The 23,453-nt window shown below is 41.0% G+C and overlaps 1 protein-coding gene across 10 annotated transcripts in view; it reads left to right on the top strand.

Moving 5' to 3' along the window:
* Positions 1 to 23,453, top strand: part of cadpsa (Ca2+-dependent activator protein for secretion a) — a 513,784-nt gene that overhangs the window by 421,998 nt on the left and 68,333 nt on the right. For all 10 annotated transcript variants that reach the window (XM_080183112.1, XM_080183098.1, XM_080183090.1 and 7 more), the window contains one exon: positions 11,306 to 11,413. In XM_080183112.1, the coding sequence (XP_080039238.1) occupies positions 11,306 to 11,413 (108 nt within the window). The remainder of the gene's footprint in view (positions 1 to 11,305; positions 11,414 to 23,453) is intronic.

Below are 23,453 nucleotides of genomic sequence, written 5' to 3'. Positions count from 1 at the left end.
CGATTAGGGGATTTTCACAGTAACTTCATTGCAGTGTTAATGTAAGCCTTCTTGTGACTAATAAATAAACTTTAACTTTACTTTTAAAACTCCATTTGTTGTGTGGGCGTGAGCATCTGTGCTAATAGCCTAGATTAAACGGGGATTCTGTCTTGATATTGAAGGTGGGCACATCACTTTGCAGTTGTTATCTAGCTGTTATTAATTCCCTAATCGTTGTTCAGCAGCTTAGTTTCCCCTGTAACTGCATACATTTCATTGGATTTTAGAAGAAATGTAGAGTAGTTCAGGGTATTTGTCAGTAAACACAAATTGTTATAGGTGCTACAGGAACGTAGGTGAATGCTATCCATAGTCTGAAAACTAAACTAAATTTTATCTGTGTCCTTACTTTTCTGGAGACTAAATCAAAACAATCATTACTAACTCTGGTACCACAAGACAAACTCGCTTAAGTTTCCAGGAAAACGTTTAGAAAGCTGTGTCATTACTTACAATTTTGTGGAAAGTTATATAAATTTTCCACTTGATAGAGTGATGCATGTGTAATTTAAATTATTTTCTGAATCTGGACTATAGGTGTTAGTGACTCTAGTGTTTATGATGAAACAATATCAGGAAAAGCAGGTTCTTTCTTAAATTTTCTACAAAGGAATATATTTCAATTCTGCCAAGAAGCCCAACTGATGCAAGGTTGGGAAATAGTCCTCTCTTCTGAAAACTCATCATGTTTCAGTGATCGTTTTCCAGCATTCTATAGACTCTGGAAGAATTCCAGTGGGTTGGAGGGCAGCTAATGTAACCCCACTTTTTTAAAGAAGAAGGAGCAAGAAAACCGGGAACTACAGACCGGTTAGCCTGACATCGGTGGTGGGGAAAATGCTGGAGTCAATTATCAAGGTTACAGTAACTGAGCATTTGAAAAGCAGTGATAGGATCGGCCCGAATCAGCATGGATTCACTAAAGGGAAATCATGCTTGACAAATATTCTAGAATTTTTTGAGCATGTCACCAGTAGAATGGACAAGAGTGGACCAGTGGATGTTGTGTATCTGGATTTTTGAAAGGCTTTTGATAAGGTTCCACACAAGAGATTAGTGAGCAAAATTAAAGCTCATAGTATTATGAGTAATGTATTGACGTGGATAGGGAACTGGTTGACAGGAAGCAGAGATTGGGAATAAACGGGTCCTTTTCAGAGTGACAGGCAGTAACTAATGGGGTACTGTTGGTGATCTAAGGTACCAGCAACATTAGTATTATTAGGTACTATTTGGTCGACTTGGATACAAACAGTAGACTCGTAGACATTACGAATACGCAATCTTACAAGCTTTAATTACTTGTGCACAAGAAGAAACAGACTTGCAGCCTCTGCAGGTGTTTTGGAAGTTATATACAATTAACTTGGCAATTATAGTTAATTACAGCAAATGAGAAACAAGTAATTTTTCTAACCCTTCATTTGCATGGCATGTCCCCATATCTTGCCTTTGGTATTCTGTTATGGAAAATTTTGATTCTTCCCATCCTCTGCTGAAGGCCGAAAACAGAATGTATGGAGGTGAAGATTAGCCGTTCATACTAAATACGCAAGCACTGACCCCACTGAAGGCAGATAAGCATGTTTGCAGATAAGCATTTTTCATTGCTTGACAGACATTTATGGAAGCTTATTTTTAACAATTTAACTTCCACAGTACCACAGGGTTCAATGCTGGGACCTCAGAAATTCACAATATACATTAATGATTTGGACGAAGGAATTGAATGCAATAGCTCCAAATCTGCAATTAGCACTAAGCTGGGTGGCAGTGTGCGCTGTGAGGAGGATGCTAAGAGGCTGCAGGGTGACTTGGACAGGCTGGCTGAGTGGGCAAATACTTGGCAAATGCAATATAATGTGGATAAAAATCAGATTATCCATTTTGGTGGCAAAAACAGGAAGGGAGATTATTATCTGAATGATGGCAGTTTAGAAAAAGAGGAAGGGCAACGTGACCTGGGTGTCATGGTGGAACAGTCATTAAAGGATAGCATGCAGGTACAGCAGGTGGTGAGGAAAGCAAATGACAAGATGGCCTTTGTAACAAGAGGATGTGGTATAGGAATAAAGATGTCTTCCTGTATTTATACAGGGCCTTGGTGAGGCCGCACCTTGAGTGTTGTGTGGAGTTTTGTTCTCCTAGTCTGAGGAAGGACATTCTTGCTATTGACGGAATCCAGTGATAGTTTACCAGACTGATTCCTGGAATGGCAGGACTGACATATGAAGGGAGACTAGATCAATTGGGCTTGTACTCACTGGAGTTCAGAAGAATGAGAAGGGATCTCATAGAATCATATAAAATCCTGATTCAACCGGACAGGCTAGATATGGGAAGAATGTTCCTGGTGTTGGGGAAGTCCAGAGCTAGAGGTCATAGTCTAAGAATAAGGGGTAAGCCATTCAGGACTCAGAAGAGGAAGAACTACTTCATTCAGAGAGTTGTGAACCTGTGGAATTATCTTCCACAGAAAGCTTTCATGGCCAGTTTGTTGAAAATGTTCAAGAGAGAGTTAGACCCTTGCGACTAAAGGGGTCGATGGGTATGGAAAGAATTTTGGAGTGGGATACTGAATGTGCATGATCACTCATGATCATATTGAATGGTGGTGCAGACTCAAAGGGCCGAATGGCCTACTCCTGCACCTACTTTCTATGTTTCTAAATACTGCAAAGTAAATCTATTGACTATTTAATAAAGATAACAGTCAGGACTCTCCCATCTTCTCCATAGCCACCCCCTGTCAGCGGGAATGGAGAACTCAGTGCTCAGCAAAAACTCCATTCACTGCAGCTGCATCGGAAAAATCCCAGACGCGGATGAGATTGGAGGTTTTCAGAGAACATGTTTGTTTGGGAAAAACAACAGTGATTTACTAAGATATTCTGCCTATCTACCATTGAGTTGGTAGTTGGGAAGGCAAGTGCAAAGTTAACATTCACTTTGAGAGTACTCAAATACAAATCAGGGATGTACTGCTGAGGCTTTATAAGTTTCTGGTCAGATCACATTTGGAAATTTGTGAGCAATTTTGGGCCCTGTATCTAAGGAAGGATGTGCTGGCGATGAAGAGGATCCAGAGGAGGTTCACGAGAATGATTCCAGGAATGAAAAGCTTGACGTATGAGGAGCATTTGAGGACTGTGGGTCTGTACTCAGTGGAGTTTAGAAGAATGAGGGGGGAATCTCATTGAAACTTACAGAATACTTAGAAGCCTGGATAGAATGGAAGAGGAGAAGATATTTCCATTAGTAGGAGAGACTAGGATCTGAGGACACAGCCTCAGAGTAAAGGGACAACCCTTTTAAACTGAAATGAGGAGGGATTTGTTCAGCCACAGGGTGTGAATCGATGGAATTCATTGCCAGAGAAGGCCATGGAAGGCAGGTCATTGAATGTATTTAAGGTAGATCGATTCTTGATTGGTAAGGAGATCAAAGGTTATGGGGAAAAGGCAGGAGAATGGGGTTGAGGAATTTATCAGCCATGATTGAATGGCGGAGCAAACTCGATGCTGAATAGCCTAATTCTTATCTAATTAGCAGTAAATGGCTTTGCGAGATAGGTTATACAAATAAGACATTTTCATCTGGTGCATTGTTGAATTATTTCCTCAGCGCTGTAGAAGCAGGTGCAAATAATACTGCCATAATCCTGAGAGCCAAATATTATTCCCTTGCTCTGTAATTGTTTGCTTTATGCAAAAATCTTGCAGACTTGCTCCTTCCTAAACCAGGCTCATTTGCACCCTGGAAACTAAACTGAAGTGTGCTAACTAACTGCAATTTATGGTGACTGGCAATCAAATATTCTCCTGAATGGGTACCCTATGGTCTTAAGTATATCTCATTAGCAAAATCAATTCACAGCGCTAGCTTACCAGTATATATTGAGGGTGGAAACTGTAGATATCTGAATGTCATCTCTTGAAAACAGTCTGCTAATGAGTTTATATGATTGGTTTGTGGTGTAAGAAAGCTTTACATCTGCAAGTGAGTTCGAAGATTACATTTTCTGTATTGAGGAAAAAAAAGGTGATAGTTGATTGTCTCTTATTGACAAAGTTGTGTGAATTAACTGCCTTGGTAAAAACACAGGAAAATTGCACTGTCTGATTCAGAGCTAATAAGAATGAAATATAAGTACAAAGCATCTTATTAACCTTCAAAGTCATACACAGTTCTGTCTGTTTAATATTGGTTGACATACATAGTTGACATAGGTTTTTGACAATAGGGTTACTATAATCAGAAAACCTAAACCAGTGAGCCTTATTTCATTGCAATATTGAAGACTAGTGTTTGCCAACATATGCAGGGGACTAATAACAGGGAGAGGTATTGTCACTGGATGAATAATCCAGAGATGCAGGATAATGTGCTCTGGGAACCCAGGTGTAAATCCCACCATGGCAAATGATGGAATTTGAATTCAATAAAAATGTGGACTTAAAAAGATAGTGATGACCATTAAACTATTGCTGATTGTTGTAAAAACCCATCTGCTTCAGATCTGCCATATTTGTCTGACCTATACATGATTCCAAATCCACAGCAATATGATTGACTCTTAAAAATTCCTTCTGAAATGAACAATTAGGGATGGGCCATGAATTCTGGTCCAGCCAATGACACCTACATCCAATGAATTAAAAAAACCTAAATTTAATTGTTTCTTGATATCACTTGGTATGAATCAAATTGATGAGAATTGGTATCTGTGACGCTGGGGACCTTAGGATGAGGCCAAGTTGGATCATTGACTTCTGGCTTAAGATGGCTGCAAATGTATTTTTGATACTGATGTGCTGGGCTGTGCCATAACTTGGGTTGGTGGTGTTTTCCTCCCTCAGTATTCGTAACTAGATGTGCCAGGACTCCAGAGCTTTGATCTGATCCATTGGTTGGGGAAATCACTTGATTGTATCTACAGCGTGCTGCTTCTGCACTTTGGAATGTACACATCTTATTTTTAGGTATATCTGGTCCTGGCTCCTAGCTTGCTCAATCACATCACTCACTGAACCAGGGTTGATCCCCTGTTTGATGATACTGGTAGAGTGAGTGATCAAATAAACTGGTTGGACTTAAACCTGATGTTGTAAGACTTCTTACCGTGTTTACCCCAGTCCAACGCCGGCATCCCTACATCACAGAGTGAGTGATATGCCAGACCATGAGGTTGCAGATTGTACTTTTATATAATTCTGCTGAGCGACCAGAGCACCTCATGGATGCCCCATTTTGACATGTTCTAGATCCATCACTTTTAGCTCGGTGATGGTGCCACACAACATGATGAAGTGTGTCCTCAGTGTGAAAACAGAATATCAGCTCCACAAGGATTGTAAAGTGGTCATTTCTACTGTCATTGACTAGTGCATCTGCAATAGGTAGATTGGTGAGGATTAAGTTCAATTCTTTATCCCTTGTGTTGGATCTTGCACCACCTGCTGCAAACCCAGTCTGGCAATTACATCCTGCAATGTGTCACACGATCCAGTCATAGCTTCACTTTTACCTTTGAACAGAACACATGCACACATACACATCCTCAAAGATGTAGATTTGTCGAACATGATTTCCCTTTCGTAAATTCATGCTGACTTTATTTGATTACATCAGTGCTTTCCAAATGCTTTGCTATGAAATCCTTGCTAATGGATTCTTGCAACTTCCCTACTATTGACATTAGGCTCACTGGTCTATAGTTTTCTCTCTGCTTCCCTGTTTTCTCTCAACCTCCTTTTTTGAATAATGGGCTTACGTTAGCTACCCTCAATCTATAGGAACCAGAGTCTTAAATATTTTGGAAAATGACCACCAATGGATCTGCTATTTCCAGGGCCACATTCTTAAGTACACTGGGATACAGATCATCAGGCCTTGGAGATTTATCTGCCTTTAATCCCATTAATTTCCCTAAAATCATTTGTCTGCTAATGCTGATTTCTTTTGGCTCCTCACTAAAACTTGTGTTTCTCAGAACTTCCGGTACATTATTCGTGTCTTCCTCTGTGAAGACAGAAGCAAAGTAAGAATTTAGTTCCTCAGCCATTTCTTTGTTCCCTGTTATGAATTTCCCCATTTCTAACTGCAAGGAGCCTTCATTGGTTGTTGTCAATCCTTTCTCTCTTTGTATATCTATAGAAACTTTTACAGTCAGTTATTATATTCCCTGCTTGCTTTTAAACTATATTGTCCCCTTCTTAATCAAACCTTTGGTCTATCTTTGTTGAACTTTAAACTGTCCCATCCCTCTAGGCTATTGCTTTTTCTTGCCAATTTGTATTCTTCCTCTTTGAATCTAATACTATCTCTAACTTTCCTTGTATGTCTTGGTTTGGCCACAGTTCTCTTTCCATTCTTGCACCAAATAGGAATAGGAACTTTTGGAGTTCACCTATTTGTTCCTTGAATATCTGCCATTGTCTGTCCACTATCCTTCCTTTCAGTAATGTTTCCCAGTCCATCATGGCCAACCCATGCCTCATACTATCATAGTTACCATTATTAGATTCATGATCCTGGTCTCTCAGAATCAACTGCTTCACTATCCAACTTGATAAAGAATTCCATCATATGGTCACTAATCCCCAAGAGTTCCCTCGTAACTAGATTGCCAATTTACCCTTTCTCATTGCACACTACCCATCCTAAGATGTTGGTTCCTCAATATATTGCTCCAGAAAGCCATTCTGTATACACTCTCAAAATTCTTCCTCTATTGTACCATGACTAATTTAACCTCACCCAATCTATATGCAGATTAAAGTAATCCATAATCCTCTAGATGTTCCTCCAGCACATGCATCTCTGATTTCCTGTCTAATGCTATTCCCAACATTACCACTAGAATTGGTAGTCTTTATTACCACCCCCGGACCTTGAATGTTTGTTGCCCTGGTTGTTTCTTAATTTGACCCATACAGATTCCACATCATCTCAGCTAATATCTTCTTTCAATATTTTGTTAAGATCTTTTTCGTTAACATTGCAACTCTGCCACCTTCTTGTTTCTGTCTGTCCTTCCTAAATGCTGAATAGCCCTCAATATTTAGTTCCCTAACTTGGTCACCTTGGAACCATGCCTCCATAATCCCAATTATATCATATTCCTTTACTTCTATCTATGGAACTAATTCATCCATATTATTTCAAATTCTCCAAGCGTTCAGGTACAAGACCTTAAGGCCAGTTCTTTAAAGTTCCTTGTCCCATTCCAATTTTTTTTAACGTTTAAAAACATTCATCAATATCTGATTCTGGCTGTTAATTTTTCTGTCTACCACCTTTCTTATTCTCCTTTCTCGCTTGATCTTTTAAAGGCGACTTTACTGACTACTTTTACAATTCTCAGGATACAACTACCCTAGAGATAGATGCCTCACCAAAGATCTGGGACTATGCATTCAAGAAAAAGGCAAACCAGTTGCATTTACCTCAAAATTTCTGTCCATAATGCAGTCCAATATTGAGCAGGAAGCTTTAGTGTTTCGAATCATGCATTTCCATGCATATCTATTTGGCAAAAGGTTTGTGGTAGAGACCGATCTTGGGTCTGAGCCTGATTACATTGCCGGCACAGATCTGCGAAAATCAAAAATTGTGATCTTGCCGGAAAGATTCACGATTTCTGTGTTTCGGCGGATTTTGAGCTCCCGCTGCTGATCCTGCAGATGGTGAGAGTGGGCTTGAGATCTTGCCCATTGTCGAGAAGTGTGAGGCATCCCAAGAGCATATGCCAAGTCAACACGAACCACCATTGATTAATCAAGTTCCTATTAAAGAAAAAGTGAAATGTGAAGTCCTGGCCAACGGTATTTAGTAAGCTGGGGTGGGGGGGTGTAAATGTATTAATGTGGGTGGCACAGTGGTTAGCACCCGGGTTTGAATAGCAGCTTGGGTCACAGTCTGTCTAGAGTCTGCACGTTCTCGCCATGTCTGCGTGGGTTTCCTCCGGGTGCGCCGCTTTCCTCCCACGGGCCGAAAGACGTGCTGGTTAAGTGCGTTGGCCCTGCTAAATTCTCTACTAGTGTACCCAAATAGGCACCAGAGGGGGCGTCAAGGGAATTTGCACAGGAACCTCATTGCAGTGTTAATGTAAGCCTACCTGCGACACTAATAAATAAATAAGTTTAAAATAAACATAATGGGCTTGATTTTACCATTGGGTCATGCCCGTTTTGGGCACAAAAACATGGTAAAGTCAGATTTGAGTCCATTAACGTGATCCGTGCCTGCGCAGATGGCCACTTTACTGAGACCCAGGAATGGCTGCGATCCGATTCGCGCCTGAAACGGGCGCAGTGGCGATTTAAATACATTTGCGTGCATTTCAATTGAATTAATGAACTGACCACCCAACTTTATCAGCATTTCCCCCTTCCGCGTTCATCAATCCGGAATTGTGCCAAAATGGACCTGTTGAATAAAAGGTTGTTTCTGACGCTCCAGCTGCTGAAGAGGCGAGTTCAGAGCTTCCAACAGACTGAGATCAGTGGGGTGGGGGGAGGGAGGGAGGTCAGATCATTCCCTTGTGTTGGGAAGAGAGGAGGGAGGCCCGGTCGTTGTCTGGTTGGGGGAATGGGTGGGAGAAGGGCAGATGTACCTTGGGGGGGAGGGGGAGGGAGTGAGGCCAGACCATTCGCTGGGGTGGTGATGGGGGAGTGAGGCCAGATTGTTCTCAGGAGGGGCAGGGGGTGAATGAGGCCAGATCATTCTCTTGGGGGTGGTGGTGGGGGGAGGGGGAATGGGTGGGGGGTGGAGTGGGGGGGGAGTGACGCCAGATCTTCTCTGGAGGGAGGGAGGGGGAGTGAAGCCAGATTGTTCTCTGGGGGCGGGGTGTGATGTCTTTTCATTCTCTGGGTGGGGGTGGGGAAGTGAGGCCAGATCATTCTCTGGGGGTAAGGGGGGGAGGGGGGGGCCGCAGGTGTAAGTAGACAGGTAAGATATATCTCTGGTGGGAGGGGTGGGGGAGGCGAAGGGAGGCCAAATCATTCTCTGGGAGGGTGGAATGGGAGGAGGGGACTGAGGCCAGATCTTCTCTGAAGGGAGGGGGAGTGAAGCCAAATCATTCTCTGGGGTGGGGGGGGTGCAGGAGGAAAGAGACAGATAAGATGAATCTCTGGTCGGGGAGGAAGGGCGACCAGATGGATCACTGGTGGGGGGGGAACGGGGCTTCCGCTGCCACTCTGTGGGCAATCGTTGAGGGGGGGGGGGGAAGGGGTTAGGAGGTCACGATTGGTTTGGATAGTGCGGGCGGGAGGTGGAGATGGATAATAGGCACAGTGATGTCTGTGGGGACCATCACTCCCGCTTTTTGCTCCCGGGCCATTTTCTCTGCTTTCTGCAGCCTGGGAGCAATCTGACATAGACGTGCCTTTTCAAACTTTTTTCTAACTGCGCATGCGCAATTCAGAGAACATAAGAAATAGGAGCAGGAGTAGGCCGTCTAGCCCCTCGAGCCTGCCCCACCATTCAATAAGATCATGGCTGATCTGATAGTGGTTCAGTTCCACTTACCCGCCTGCTCCTCATAATCCTTAATTCCCTTATTAGTCAGAAATTTATCTACCTGTGACTTAAACACATTTAACAAGGTAGCCTCCACTGCTTCAATGGGCAGAAAATTGCAAAGATTCACCACCCTCTGGGAGAAGTTCCTCCTCAATTCTGTTCTAAATTGACTCCCCTTTATTTTGAGGCTGTGCCGTCTTGTTCTTGTTTCCTTTCTAAGTGGAAATAATCGCCCTGCTTCTATCCTGTCTAGCCCCTTCATTATCACATATGTCTCTATAAGATCTCCCCTCAGCCTTCTAAACTCCAACGAGTACAGGCCCAATCTACTTAATCTCTCCTCATAAGCTAACCCCCTCATCTCCTGAATCAACCTGGTGAACTTTCTCTGTACTCCCTCCAAAGCCAATGTATCATTTTGCAAATAGGGGGACTAAAATTGCACACAGTGCTCCAGTTGCGGCCTCACCAGTACCTTGTACAATTTCAGCAAGGCATCCCTGCTTTTATATTCTATCCCCCTCGCAATAAAGGCCAACATTCCATTCACCTTCTTGATCACCTGCTGCACCTGCAAACTGAGTTTTTGCAATTCATGCACAAAGACCCCCAGATCCCTCTGCACAGTAGCATGTTGTAATTTTTCACCGTTTAAATAATAATCCATTTTGCTATTATTCCTTCCAAAGTGGATAACTTCACGCTTGCCAACATTATACTCCATCTGCCAGATCCTTGCCCACTCACTTAGCCTTTCCAAATCTCTCTGCAGGCTTTCCGCATCTCCCATGCAATTTGCTTTCCAATCTCTGAGCTCCGATCATTCCGGGTGCACTAAGCCCTGCCCACAGCATGATTCAGACCCAAAATTTTTTTTAAGGCTATGTGCTAAGGGGGCGCCTGAGAACAGATTTCCAAGTCGGATTTGAATTACACCCAGATTCGGCACTTAGAATGAAAATGGTAAAATCAGGCCCAATGTGTTAAATTTAAATCATTAATTTTTAAATTTCATGATTGCCTCATTTGGATTTTACTTCCTTTCCTCCATTTTTCAGATTATATAATTTTATAGGATAAGTAGTCATCTGGCCTGAGGTCCATGCACACTTAGCTTTGGAGAGGCTGGGCCCTATTACCCATTACTTTTTTTGGGAGTTTTCAAATAGTTTCACCATATTTTTTGTGGCTAAAGGTGTGAGCCAGACATTTAAGAAATCAGAGGCACTTATCAATGTGGCATGTTAAAAAGCTATAACCCTGTGCCATCATATGGCCCAGCTGTTAATGTTGACTCCTGTATTACTGTGAAGCAGATATAATGTAACTGGAACTATATAGCTGTAAGCAGGAAAGAATGTGTCATTTACAAAAATGCTCACTTTATAATGAAAAATGTAGAAACAATAGGAATAGTTATGGCGATATATAGAAAGAATGAGATTGGCCAAAGTTAGATTATCTGAAAACTTCAGTTTTGTATATTAACTTTAGGGAGATTTCTCTTTTTATCTTCAAGATTAAATAGCTGAATGTGCCTTCTATTGTCAAGCTCGGTAATTATAGTGATGAATAGGCTTTGTTCTTTCTCCATGCCAATCACCATCAGAAACCTCATTCACATGTCATTAAACTGCTGTTTGGTTAGTGCAGAAGTATTTATTGGAGAGAATGGCTAACAGTTTTAAAAAGTACAAACCATCTAATGTAATTTTGCCTTTCTTTTTTATCTTACCAGAAACCTGGGATGGATTTGGCAGATGCCTACGTGACCTTTGTGCGCCAGAGTCAGGATATCCTGCGTGACAAGGTCAATGAGGAGATGTATATAGAAAGGTTATTTGATGTAAGTAAATGCCTTCTCCTCCTTGCTGGTCAGGGAGGAGACCATCCAAAATGTGGCAATACTGAAGAAAGAGGGATAAGTCACATTTTGAGACAAATTCAGTGGCTGTTTAGATCTTTTCTGTCCCTCTGACTCAGGCTCTTCTCTGCCTCTCTCTGTCCTGACTCTGCACTGTAATCTACCATGTATGTTGTGTCAGCTCCTGGTCTGTCTGCATGTGACTCCTGTCACAGTGCTTTCTTATGAGGAAATTTCATTAACTCAAGTCTATGAGCAACTTTTTTGAAGAAGCGTAACAGTATTCTCCCCAGTGCACACAGAACGTATGTGATAAAGTAATATAAAAATAAATGCTTGTTTTTATTTTGATGTAATTTAGATACCCATAAGGAAACAAACTTTTGTGTTCTTCAGTGTCGCCAGTATATAGAATACTGATAGTCATGAATTCATGGAGCTAAATGTTCATGCAAGCTCTTAATGTAGAGACCCTTGCGCAGTAAGTGACAAAAAATATATTTTTCACATTTGGAATAGGTAAACTGTGGCTAAGGTTATTATTTACTTTGAAAGATTTAAGACAATTTTGACAGAATTATTTATGAAATTTAGTGCCTTAATGTATTTAGTTAGAATACCTCTAGACTGTTTAGAACTTATTTGTCTATTGTGCCATTTGGTACACCACTGCTTTCTGTTGTTTTGTGATTTGTAACGTGCACATAGATTTAATCATTTTTTATAAACCATTGCTATTGTTCCTTATCTATTTAGTAAGATTATTAGCAATATTCTGCAGCGTTAAAGGGATAAATCTGGCAGTGTAGTTTCCTTCAAAGTGTTACATTACATTTTTAAAGTTATTTGCTGTAATTTTTTTTTAGCTTCTGCTTTAAGTGGCACTGTTATGATTGAAGGCTTTGTATAGTAAGGCAGTTTCATATTATGTTATCTTGCTAATATGTTTTTATAATGGCTGTGTCAAATGTCCAGTTTCTGTTCAAAAGTTCCTTCCTGTCCTTTATTCCTTTCTAATCGCTTTCCATCTCTAACCTTTCTTTCATCCGTTTTCCAATAATTAAAATGAAACTTATCTCTCATATCCAGTGTTTTGTCACATTGTATCAAGCGGCACGATTTTCAGTCAAATAATCTTCCTGTGTACATCTACTATCATGACCCACATCTTACAAGAATGTTTCATACATGCATAAAGCACATTAAGAGCTCCTCAAAGCTCTATGCATGGATGCCTAACAGGGATTTTAAAGGTTGTAAGAAATGGGGAGAAAAAAAAATCACCCATCCAGTAGACATTGGAGACATGGTCAATCCAACTAAATGACTAACTTTCAATTGCCATTCTATCATGGAAATCACCAACTTTGTTATTGGGTAAACACTGACAGTCAAGCACTTCAATGGTGAGTCAGTTGTTATGTTGGTTGATTCTGTCCAATGTCTCATTAGTATGTCATTTTTTCCAATTGTGTTGCAATAAACTGCCCAAATGCATTTTTAAAAATTTTTACTTTATCCCTCCATTCCCCTAACCAATTATGCCCCTACCATTGCCAGCTGCTAGGTGGCTGGATGGTCTGCATATTTACTCATCACCACCATCATCAGTACAGCAACATATCTGGATGACAATAGGTAAGATTTTGTCAGGTGGGGCTAGTCCTTATCAGTTTACGATCATCCCCATTAATGTATAAGAGAATTAGGAAAACTCACCAAAGAAAGGAATCATGTTCCAATAATAGAACTCCTTAGATTTAAATTTATGGTCATCAGTTAAGAGTATCTGCTATCTTTATAATCGACGTTTGTGTGCAGTAAGAACAATGAAGCATATGGCTCTACAAATAACAAACAGTGCTCAATTATTGTCATTTTAAGTAAACAATTAGATTTTAAGATGACAGCACCAGAATTTACATGTCCTTGGGATCATCTATTTTGTTATAGCTGACTTGCTGAAACCCAATCATTCAAAATGTCCATATAATTTTTTGATTGCTGTGACATGAGTGTATTGTTTCTGTATGCAACCGCTTTAATGAAAAGAAATCACCATAATCTAAAATTCAAATTAGACAAAAGAAAAAGGCGGATTTTGAGCAATTTGGAAAAAAAAGGCTTGGATGCATTTGGTGATATTCCTAGCTGTATTCATTGAGCACTTTCTCTTTAAAGGTGGCATCTGAACAATTTTGGAAAATAAATGTATGATTGGCAAGAACGAATTAAAGATTCCCAAGATGTTCCATGCTGGAAGCACAGCTAATGGGAACAGCTTTACTATGTTCTCCCTGTACTGGGATGACAGTTACATTCAGTCAAAATCTTATTTAATAATTTGGGAATTTATGCCAAAGACATTATAAAATTACACAGTGCTTCTGAGACTATAAACTTATGCACTAAGTACTGATTGATGCATTGTAGCGTGTTTGCCTTTTCAGGTTTATACAGCATGTCAGAACATAATGACTGGCATATTTAATTCCAACATATATATTTCGTAAGATTTGAATTTAATGTTAATCAGCTGGCTTCAGATCCAGATTTGGCATGGTCTTATGTAGGTCTGCTTATATTCCTGGTTGATTAAAAAACAGACAGGTCATGTACTCAAGAAATGTGTTATACGTGAAAAATGTGAGAGCAGATACATTACCATGATTTTGAGTTAGGTTTCAAGAAATGTAATTTATCTGGGATCAATCAGTTAAATTGACCTACTTTTGTGAATGGACAGAGCTGTGGGCACAGTAAAAGCTAACACTGAGAACAACTAAACTGTCTCGGATCACCCTGAATCTAAAATAAACCAGTTAGGATTTGTATTACGTATTAATGTAGCTTGTGTAATTACAGTACATCTTTCGCCCTCATTCTTCTTTCTTTCTCCCCTCACTGCCACTTCCAGTGTTTACCTTTTGTGACTTACCATGTTTGTTTTCCACATTTTATAAGAGGATGGATGATGTTAGTTCCATCATATACCTGAAAATATTTGAGGTAATCCTTCAAGGACTTAAATTTGAATTTGCTGTTCATAAATTATTTTAAATCATTCTGCTGTTTTATTTTTGTATTAAAGTACATGTTTAGAAGGGATCTCTAAGCAAGCAGTGATATATTACTGTGCACACATTTGCTGTACAGCACTGTTCAGGTATCTGTGCTTTCAGGAGATTATGTAGCTTCTAATATTACTTTCCATGTTCTTTATTTTAATCTCCTTTGAGAAGGAAATTAGGTGACGAAGGCAACTTTAGCATTCTGTTGTTCCTCATCATTTCATTTCATCACTGTATTCAGGGTCACAGAAATCACTTAAAGACAACATGCTTTGCTTCAGATGTCGGAAAATTATTTAATTGCTTTTAAAAATGAAGGTAATGGTGCCTGGCAGAATTGTTTCAAATATATATTTTTCCTTTTTAAAGTAGATTTTATTTGAAAAGAAGCATGGATGTTAGTAGAGTTTAATTCAGCCCTTTAAACATCTAAGCAGAACTTAGCCTCTGTACTGTTAAGCATAGCCCAGTTTAAAACTGGAGATGTGTTGGGGAGGAGGGGGGCAGGATGGTGGCATAGTTAGTCATGACATTGTCACTGGCTTAGTAATCCAGAGGCCCAGACTAATGCTGTGGGGACATGGGTTCAAATCCCAGCACTGCAACCAGTGGAATTTAAATTGAATGAATAAGCCTGGAATATAAAGCTAGTCCCAGTAACAGTGACCATGACAATTATCATTTGTCGTTGTAAAACTCCATGCAGCTCACTAATGCCCTTTAGGGAAGGAAATCTGCCATCTGGCCTACATGTGACTTCAGATCCACAGCAATATCGTTAACTGTCAACTGTCTTTTGAAATGGCCAAACAGATTACTCAGTTCAAGGGTGATTAGGGATGGGCATTCGATATCCACATCCTATAAAGAATAAAGAAAAAAAGTCCAAGTCAAAGTTTTGGAAAAATAGTAGGCCCATACATTTTATTAGCAAATATCTCTACCCATGTGCTAAAATTGATTGGTACTGCAGAGCAAGACATTTTGTCAAATTTTCAGGCATATGCATGTATGGGGATAGTTTTAACCTCTCCAGGAAAGGGATAGGTTCGGGTTTGCCACCAGCTGTACATCCAACACAATTTTAGTCTCCATTAACTTCAGCATTTGAATACTTCAGTAACAGAAAACGTCCTGATCCAACCCTTGGTCTGCTGATTTAATGTGTATTTTGCATTAAAATGGACTACTAGGGAGGAACTCTGAACAAAAGCTCTTTAAGTCAGTGATTATGACCAGGGTGCACTACTTACATCAAGAGCTAAGGTGGCGCAACTGACAGCAAAATCAGTTGGTTAAAAATTATGGAATATTTCTAAAAATAATTATGATGGTGCATGCTTTGTAGTTGTAGCACCTGTAAGATTTACTATCAGCACATAGTAGATGAGTTAAAAGTGCCTGATTGTATCTTTTTTAAACTGTTCTCAGAATTTGCCTATTCACTTTCTACGCTTTGTAAATCATAACATACAATAACTGCCTAAAAATTACACTTTGAAAGCACTTTATTTGTGGAACTACTTAGAATGCAACAGTTGGAAAAATATGACTTGTTCCTCTGTTTGATAACAGTTTTATGTAGTATTTCAGTTTATTGGGTGCAGTTTATTGGAGGAAAATAACATAAAGTAGGAAGAGACTTGCAGTGAGTGGCTTATTTTCAACTGTAAGGACCGTAAGTACCACAATTTCGTTAAACATATTATTACTTAATGGCAGCAAACTGTGTTTAAGTATTTGAGTTGTTGGCACGTTAGTCTCGTTGGTTTACGCCCCAATTATAATTACAGCCTTAAATATTATTTAATGATTTGTGTTTCAATTGAATAGTAAATTTTCTGTTTAAATTACATTAGAAGTGATTATGATATAGAATTTGTTTTGCTTCAGAAAATCTTTTTAGTGCCCTTTTCATAATATGTGGCAAACTCTTTGAAATCTACTGCTGTGAAATATTAGCAACAATCGCTGCAATAAATTCAATTGTTTGGTTTTGCTGAAGATTATCATAAGTTATTTTTCATTTACCAGTGTGCAGCAAAACTTGGTTCACAAAATTAAACCTGTGACAGCTCAAAATATAAGTTCCTTTACTTTTCATATGTAGAGCTGAGGTGCCTGTCTTTAAAAAGCTTCTGTGAGGTAGTAACTTAATCTGTATCTTTCTGTTATTACGAACCTCATGATGCAAAGATGGGTTATAAGATTGCAAGCAGGCTATTGCAATTTACGTTGTAGTAATTTGTAATGCACTTTAGGATATGACACCTAAGAGGCTGGTACCAAAGAGGAAGTTCCTTGTATTTATGCGTATGTTTGCACATATGCTGCACAATTATATCATGGCTTCCAGTGTTTCATCCTGCGAATAATCTGATATTTATACTGTTCTGTTCACCAGAGCAGCTGGTATGACTTTGGGACTGACATTAGTCATGGGCAGTGATACAAAACAGACAATGGCGCAAGTGCAGCCATTTTCTGTGCTGCAGAATGCCCCTTTCCAAATCCATGGGAGTCCTACTAACATCAAATTTGCATAAGGCCCTACCTGAGTCAAGTAGGCACCTCAGCAATTTAATAAATGGTGTAGTTAAGGTGGTGACGGAGAGGAATAACTTAGTTTTTTGGTGATGATTTTATCTAACTGGCTGCCCCCTTCCTAACAAGTGAGCTACGTTTAAAAAACGTCAGATCGGGTTGGATAGTACAGCAACAAATGGATAGTCATTTTCTAATGTTTATGCTCCTTTCCACTGTTGGCTTCTCTCCAATCAGCTAGGTAGGACAGTGTTCCTCTGGTTCCATTCTTAGTTATCTAATCAGAGCCTGAGAGTCACTTTCAATGTCTCATCTTCCCCACTACCCCATTTCTACCTCTGGTGTCTCCAACATTTCTTGTCTATATACTGTTGGCAGCATCATCTGAAAACACAGCACCAGCTTTCACATATACATTGATTACACATTTTTTCCGTTTAAACAAAATAAAGCCATTGACTTCAGTCACCACGACAACCTCTGTTCTTGAGCTACTGACTCCATTACTCTCCCTAGAATTAGCTGAGGCTGACCGGACTGTTTGCAACCTTGGTAACATACAGGACACCCCAAGGTGAACATCTAAACATAAATCCACACCATCACTAAGGCCACTTTCTGTAACATTGCCTGACTCTGTCTGTGTCTCGGCTCATCAGCTGGGGGGATTTCCCATTGACAGTGGTGGGACCAGAGAATCCCGCCACTAGCAAACAACACGCCACCTCCCACCGGCAGGAAACAAGTGGCTGCAAAGCCAAAGAATTCCTGCCCTTATTCTGTAACGATGCTAAATAACTTTAAGTTGCTGCTTGTTATTGTTTCTGCTTTATACTTTTCGGAAACAGCTGGAAACCAGAGTAGTATCTTCAGAAAGAAACAACAAGAATTCTGAAAAGAAAGTGTTTAAAATGCCTGTATTTTTTAATTGATTTTATTATACATAGAGAGAGAGAGAAAGAGAAATTCAGAGGAATTTGGAAATTCAGAGACCTTTTCATACAATTCCATATGGTGATTAACGCTAAGGCAAGGATTCATTGAATAAAGTATGATCCTTCATACTTAAATCATTTAGAAACATAAAGCATAGAAAGGTCATAAGCCAGAATATTTAAAACTGAAAATGGGTTAAATTTAATGTAACCCACAAGTTTAACTTTGGAATCTTGCTATTTGTAAAATGTATCTGTTTTATATTAGCAGTTTTATGTTTTGTGCACAATCCCTGCGATATTGGGAAGGTTGGGAAGGTCTGCATACAGCTAAAACCCAAGTGTACTTAGGTTATACTTACCTCTCAGCTCTCCAAGTTCTCAGGGTTTGACTCTTAAATGCCCTCTTAAATGGCCTAGCAAGCCACTCAGTTCAAGGTCAATTTGGGCTGGCCTAAGTCAACAATCATGATGTGGGTATGCCGGCGTTGGACCGGCGTAAACACAGTAAAAAGTCTGACAACACCAGGTTTTAGTCCAACCTATTTATTTGATAATATACTCGCAAGCTTTTGGGTTAGCCCCTTCGTCAGGTGAATGAATAATCAGGTCACCTGACGAAGGGGCTAACCCGAAAGCTTGCGAGTATATTATCAAATAAATAGGTTGGACTAAAACCTGGTGTTGTCAGACTTTTTACTAAGTCAGCAACACCTACATTCCCTGAATGAATAAAAAAAGTTCCCAGCACAACGCCAACCCAGCATGAGGTAGAAAAGGCCACCTAAAAGCTAAAGATTAACAAGGTATCTGGACCAGATGGAATCCTCACTGATGCACTAAATTATGGTGAAGAGGCACTATTGGCACAAATACATGACAATATTTCCCTTATCTGGAAGGAAGAGGACATGCCAGGAGATCTCAAAGATGCTGTAACCATTACTATCTTTGAAAAAAATGATGTTCGACAGTAACTGCAGAAGAATTCCCCTGTTCCGGGCCACAGGGAAGCTCATTGCAAGAATCTTCATTAATTGTCTTCTGAAGTGCTCCTCCCAGAGCCCCATTGCTGATTCCGCTCACTAAGCACAATAGTCAGGATCTTCACCGCGCGTCAACTACAAGAGAAATGCAGAGAACAGCACCAAGCCTTGTACATGACCTTCTTTGATCTCACAATGATTTTCAACACTTAATTGCAAGTGATTATGGAACATCCTTCTCCTTTTCAGCTTCCCCCAGAAGTTTGCCTCCATTCTCCAGCTGCTTCACGATGACATGCAAGCCATGATCCTGATCAACTGACTCACCACTGACCCAATTCACGTTCAGTCTGGAATTGAGCAAGGCTGTGTCATCACACCGATGCTCTTCTCAATCTTCCTTGATGCAATACACCATCTCACCCTCAGCAAGCTCACTGCTGGAGTGGAGTTAAACTACAGAACAAACAGGAATCTGTTCAACATCCGCTGCCTGCAAGCCAGATCCAAGGTCACCTCATCCCTGTCATTGAACTATAGAATGCAGCCAATTCTTACATCTGCCCATTCAGAGGTGAGCTCCAAGGCATTGTCAACACCTGCACTGAGGCTATGAGAGCATGGGCCTTACGCTAAACAACTATGAAACAAAGATGCTCTACCAGCCTGCCCCCATTACACAGCACTGCCCAGCCCCATGCCCTTTCACCACTTTCCATACTTTGTCAACAAGGGCAGGCATCGACGGCAAGGTTAAACACTGTTATCAGTGGGTTAGCACAGCCTTTGGTTGTCTGAGGTAGAGAGTGTTTGAAGACCAGGATTTCCGTCCCGGCAGCAAGCTCATGGTGCACTGAGCAGTAATGACACTCACCCTCGTATATGGCTCAGAGACATGGATTATATACAGCAGACACCTCAAAACCTGGAGAAGTACCACTACCGCTGCCTCACAAGGTCCTGCAAACCCAATGGCAGGATAGATGCCCCCACATCAGTGTTCTTGCTCAGGCCAACATCCCCAACATCGAAGTATCAACCACTCTCACCAACTCCTAAACAAGTGCTTTATACAGAGCTCTAACACGGCAAGCAAGTCCCAGGAGGACAGAGGAAATGTTTCAAGGGCACCCTCAAATCCTTTTTGAAAAAGTGCAACATTCCCACCGGCGCCTAGGAAATCCTGGCCCAAAACTGCCTGAAGAGGGGAAAAAGGGAAGGAGCTGTGCGTTTCATTACCAAGAGCAAGCTGGAGCCAAACATCAACAGCATCTCTCCCAGGTCCTGTTCTCACAGCTCCCAAATAACCACCATTCCGAGGAGGACAAGGAACATGGTATGTAGATAGCCTGGAGCTCCCCAAGAAGAATGGCAGCATTGACCTTGATGACTGGGAGAAGTTTGCCACTGATCTTTCACACGGTGGCAGAGCAGTTAGCACTATTGCCTCAGTGCCAGGGACCTGTGTTTGATTCTCTGCATGGGTCACTGTTTGTGCGGAGTTTGCCCATTCTCCCCATATCAGCATGAGTTTCATGGTGCTCCAGTTTCCTCTCTCAGTCCAAAAGACATGCTGCTTAGGTACATTGGCCATGCTAAGTTCTTCCTCAGAGTACCCGAACAAGCGCTGGAGTGCGGTGACTAAGGGATTTTCACAGTTACTTCATTGCAGTGTTAATATAACCCTACTTGTAACAGTAAATAAATTTAAAGAATGACGATAATCTGTTCATCAAGCTGCATTTAATAATGAGGCAGGGCAGCAGTAGAGAAGGGGAATAAAGGAAATCCTGAGACTCCGGATCCTGCGCCAGGACATGCAGGAACTCATCACTAAACTGAGTGAGCACCAGGGCATGCCCACAAGCAGGTTCCAGATGCATTCCAATTTGCTGAAACAGTGGCAACTGCATGTCTAAAGCTGACAGGGTTTCCTTGGATTGAGATTGAGGAGGGGCTGATTGCAGGGTCAGGATTAGATGATCACAGTCAGATGGAGTACAGTCTCTAGCAGGTGGGGTTCGATTTGATTTGATTTATTATTGTCACATGCATTGGGATACAATGAAAAGTATTATTCCTTGCGTGCTCTACAGACAGAACATATTGTTCATAGAGTACATGGGAAAGAAGGAGAGGAGAGGGTGCAGACTATGGTTTATAGTTACAGCTAAGATGAGGAGAAAGATCAGCTTAAAGAGGTCCTTTCAAAGGTCTCTTGGCAGCCAGGAAGAAGCTGTTTTGAGTTGGTTGATATCAGACTTTTGTATCTTTTCCTGACGGAAGAAGGTAGAAGAGAGAATGTCCAGGGTGTGTGGAGGCTTTGATTATGCTGGCTGCTTTTCCAAGGCAGCAGGAAGCGTAGATGGGGGTCAATGGCTGGTTTGCATGATGGACTGGGCTCCGTTCACAACCCTTTGTAATTTCTTGCGGTCTTGGTCAGAGCAGGAGCCATACCTCGCTGTGATACATCCGGGAAGGTATAGCCTACAGTAGTGGATGTGTGCTGTCAGGCATCTGAGACTTCTCTCAATCTGCAGGCTTCCTGGTGGGCATAGCTGCATTCAGGCCTCAGGTGTTGGTCGCCCTTTAAACAAGCAGTGAGCACCTACCTCCTTTTCTGGTGATGATACAGCTGATCCCTCAAATCTAGCCTCCAATCCCCCCTGCTCCATATGCACAGTCACTGGCCTATTCCCCTCCCCCTCCCCCCCAACCCACCTACCCACCAACTTCTGATTGGCCATCACTGTGAGGTAACTGCATGAACAGAGAGAGGTCAAAGGAGGAGTGCACTTTTGATTCCACCTCAGCATCCTGTTCAATATGGCTAAAGCTCTGGCCTGCATAGTCACCCCAAATAAACAATTTAAATGATCCAGCTTTGATAAATCCTTAATCTGTTTTAGCTGGCCACAGATGCAACTTTTAAGGCTGGGAACTCATCCAGGAAGTAGAATGAATATGACTATATATCAATCTGCAATATGACTGACTATAGGATACTAATCTCCACATCAGTTAGACAGTCACATTGACCAGAGCTGTAGCTTTTGTGTCAGTTCCTGCAGATACATCCTTCAATAGTGTAGTCTAAGTTTCCACTTCCATCATTTAGGGCAGGGTAATCAAAAAAATCTTTTTCTTTCCATCTTTATCATCCTGATTGTGCAGTAGACCCTACTGATTCTTCAGTGGACCAAGAGAAGTAAGGCACAATTTTATGGCTCTCATATTAAAGAGGCACATAGTTGCTCAAAGGAAAGATCTTCTTTCAGAAATGGAAGGTAGGTTTGGCACCCAAACGTGCCCAGCTGGAAAAATGCCTGGGTTTATCAAAAAGGGATAATTACTGTGTTGTTGTGATCAGGAGAAGGGCAGTTCTTCAGCTGGGTGCTGAAGTATTGAGGTAGTTTCACAGAATCTGGACTCGGGGCCCAGTTCTGTCAGAGTTGCCCACCACAGCTTCCCAAGAATGTGAAATGCAGCAAGGATTCACCCCATACTGTCAGACATTTTGTGAAATGAACTTGGGCCCCAGCTCCTCACAAGGCCATTGCTCTCTCGAAAAATTAAACACTTTTTCACAATCTTATGTGACGTGATTTTGAACACAGGCTCCGTGACCACGTTTAATCTTCAATTGCAGATTTTTCCTTAAGGATTTGGAGATGCAAGCCAAATTGGCTTTGGTATAAATAACTCACTTAATATTTTGTGGCGATGACACTCAAACATAAAGGAGAAAGATGAGTTGGTTGAATGAAGGTCATGTGTGTAGCTTATCCTCCTCAGCCCTACTAATGTTGCAGTGGGACAGTAAACGCTGTGCAGCTTTCTAGTCTTCAGTAAGAAAGCTATATCATTTCTACAGATCATTTTGTGAATCCACTATGGGAGAATTCCATAAGGAATCCTAAAATCCCTACAGTGCAGAAGGAAGCTGTTCGGCCCATTGACTCTGTACCAACCATAATCCCACCCAGGCCCTATTCCCGTAACCCCACACATTTACTCTGCTAATCCCCTGACACTGAGGTCAATTTAGCATGGCCGATCCATCCAACCCTCTCATCTTGGGTTACAATTGTCCCATTGGAATAAAACTTTTGATTCAGTTTCAGTACATACATTTTTAATATTTGTCAGTGAGGTGGTTGATAAATGAAAGCAACTTTAGAAAATGTTGACCCAAACCAGCCAAACTCGAGGGTGGAACTAAGCCCGGCGTATTAGCAGACATGTTAGGACAGAGTAGTCCTGGCATTAAGTAGGTTATTTACACTGTGGAAAGGGTCATATACAATGTTGTTTGAACAATCACTAGACTCATTGACACTTTTGGGACAGGTGCAATAGTTGGCCTTATCTGAAGCGCTGACTTTAACTCTCAGCTATGTAAAGAAAAAAGTGGGAGATATTCAGTAAGACACATTTTCAGGATGTGTGATTATCTGAATCCATTGAGGCAGACAGTATGTGGACA

Source organism: Carcharhinus amblyrhynchos, chromosome 3, assembly GCF_965287045.1.
Source record: "Carcharhinus amblyrhynchos chromosome 3, sCarAmb.v2.hapA, whole genome shotgun sequence".
In the NCBI taxonomy this organism is placed as follows: domain Eukaryota; kingdom Metazoa; phylum Chordata; class Chondrichthyes; order Carcharhiniformes; family Carcharhinidae; genus Carcharhinus; species Carcharhinus amblyrhynchos.
This window is presented reverse-complemented; position numbering and strand designations above follow the sequence as displayed.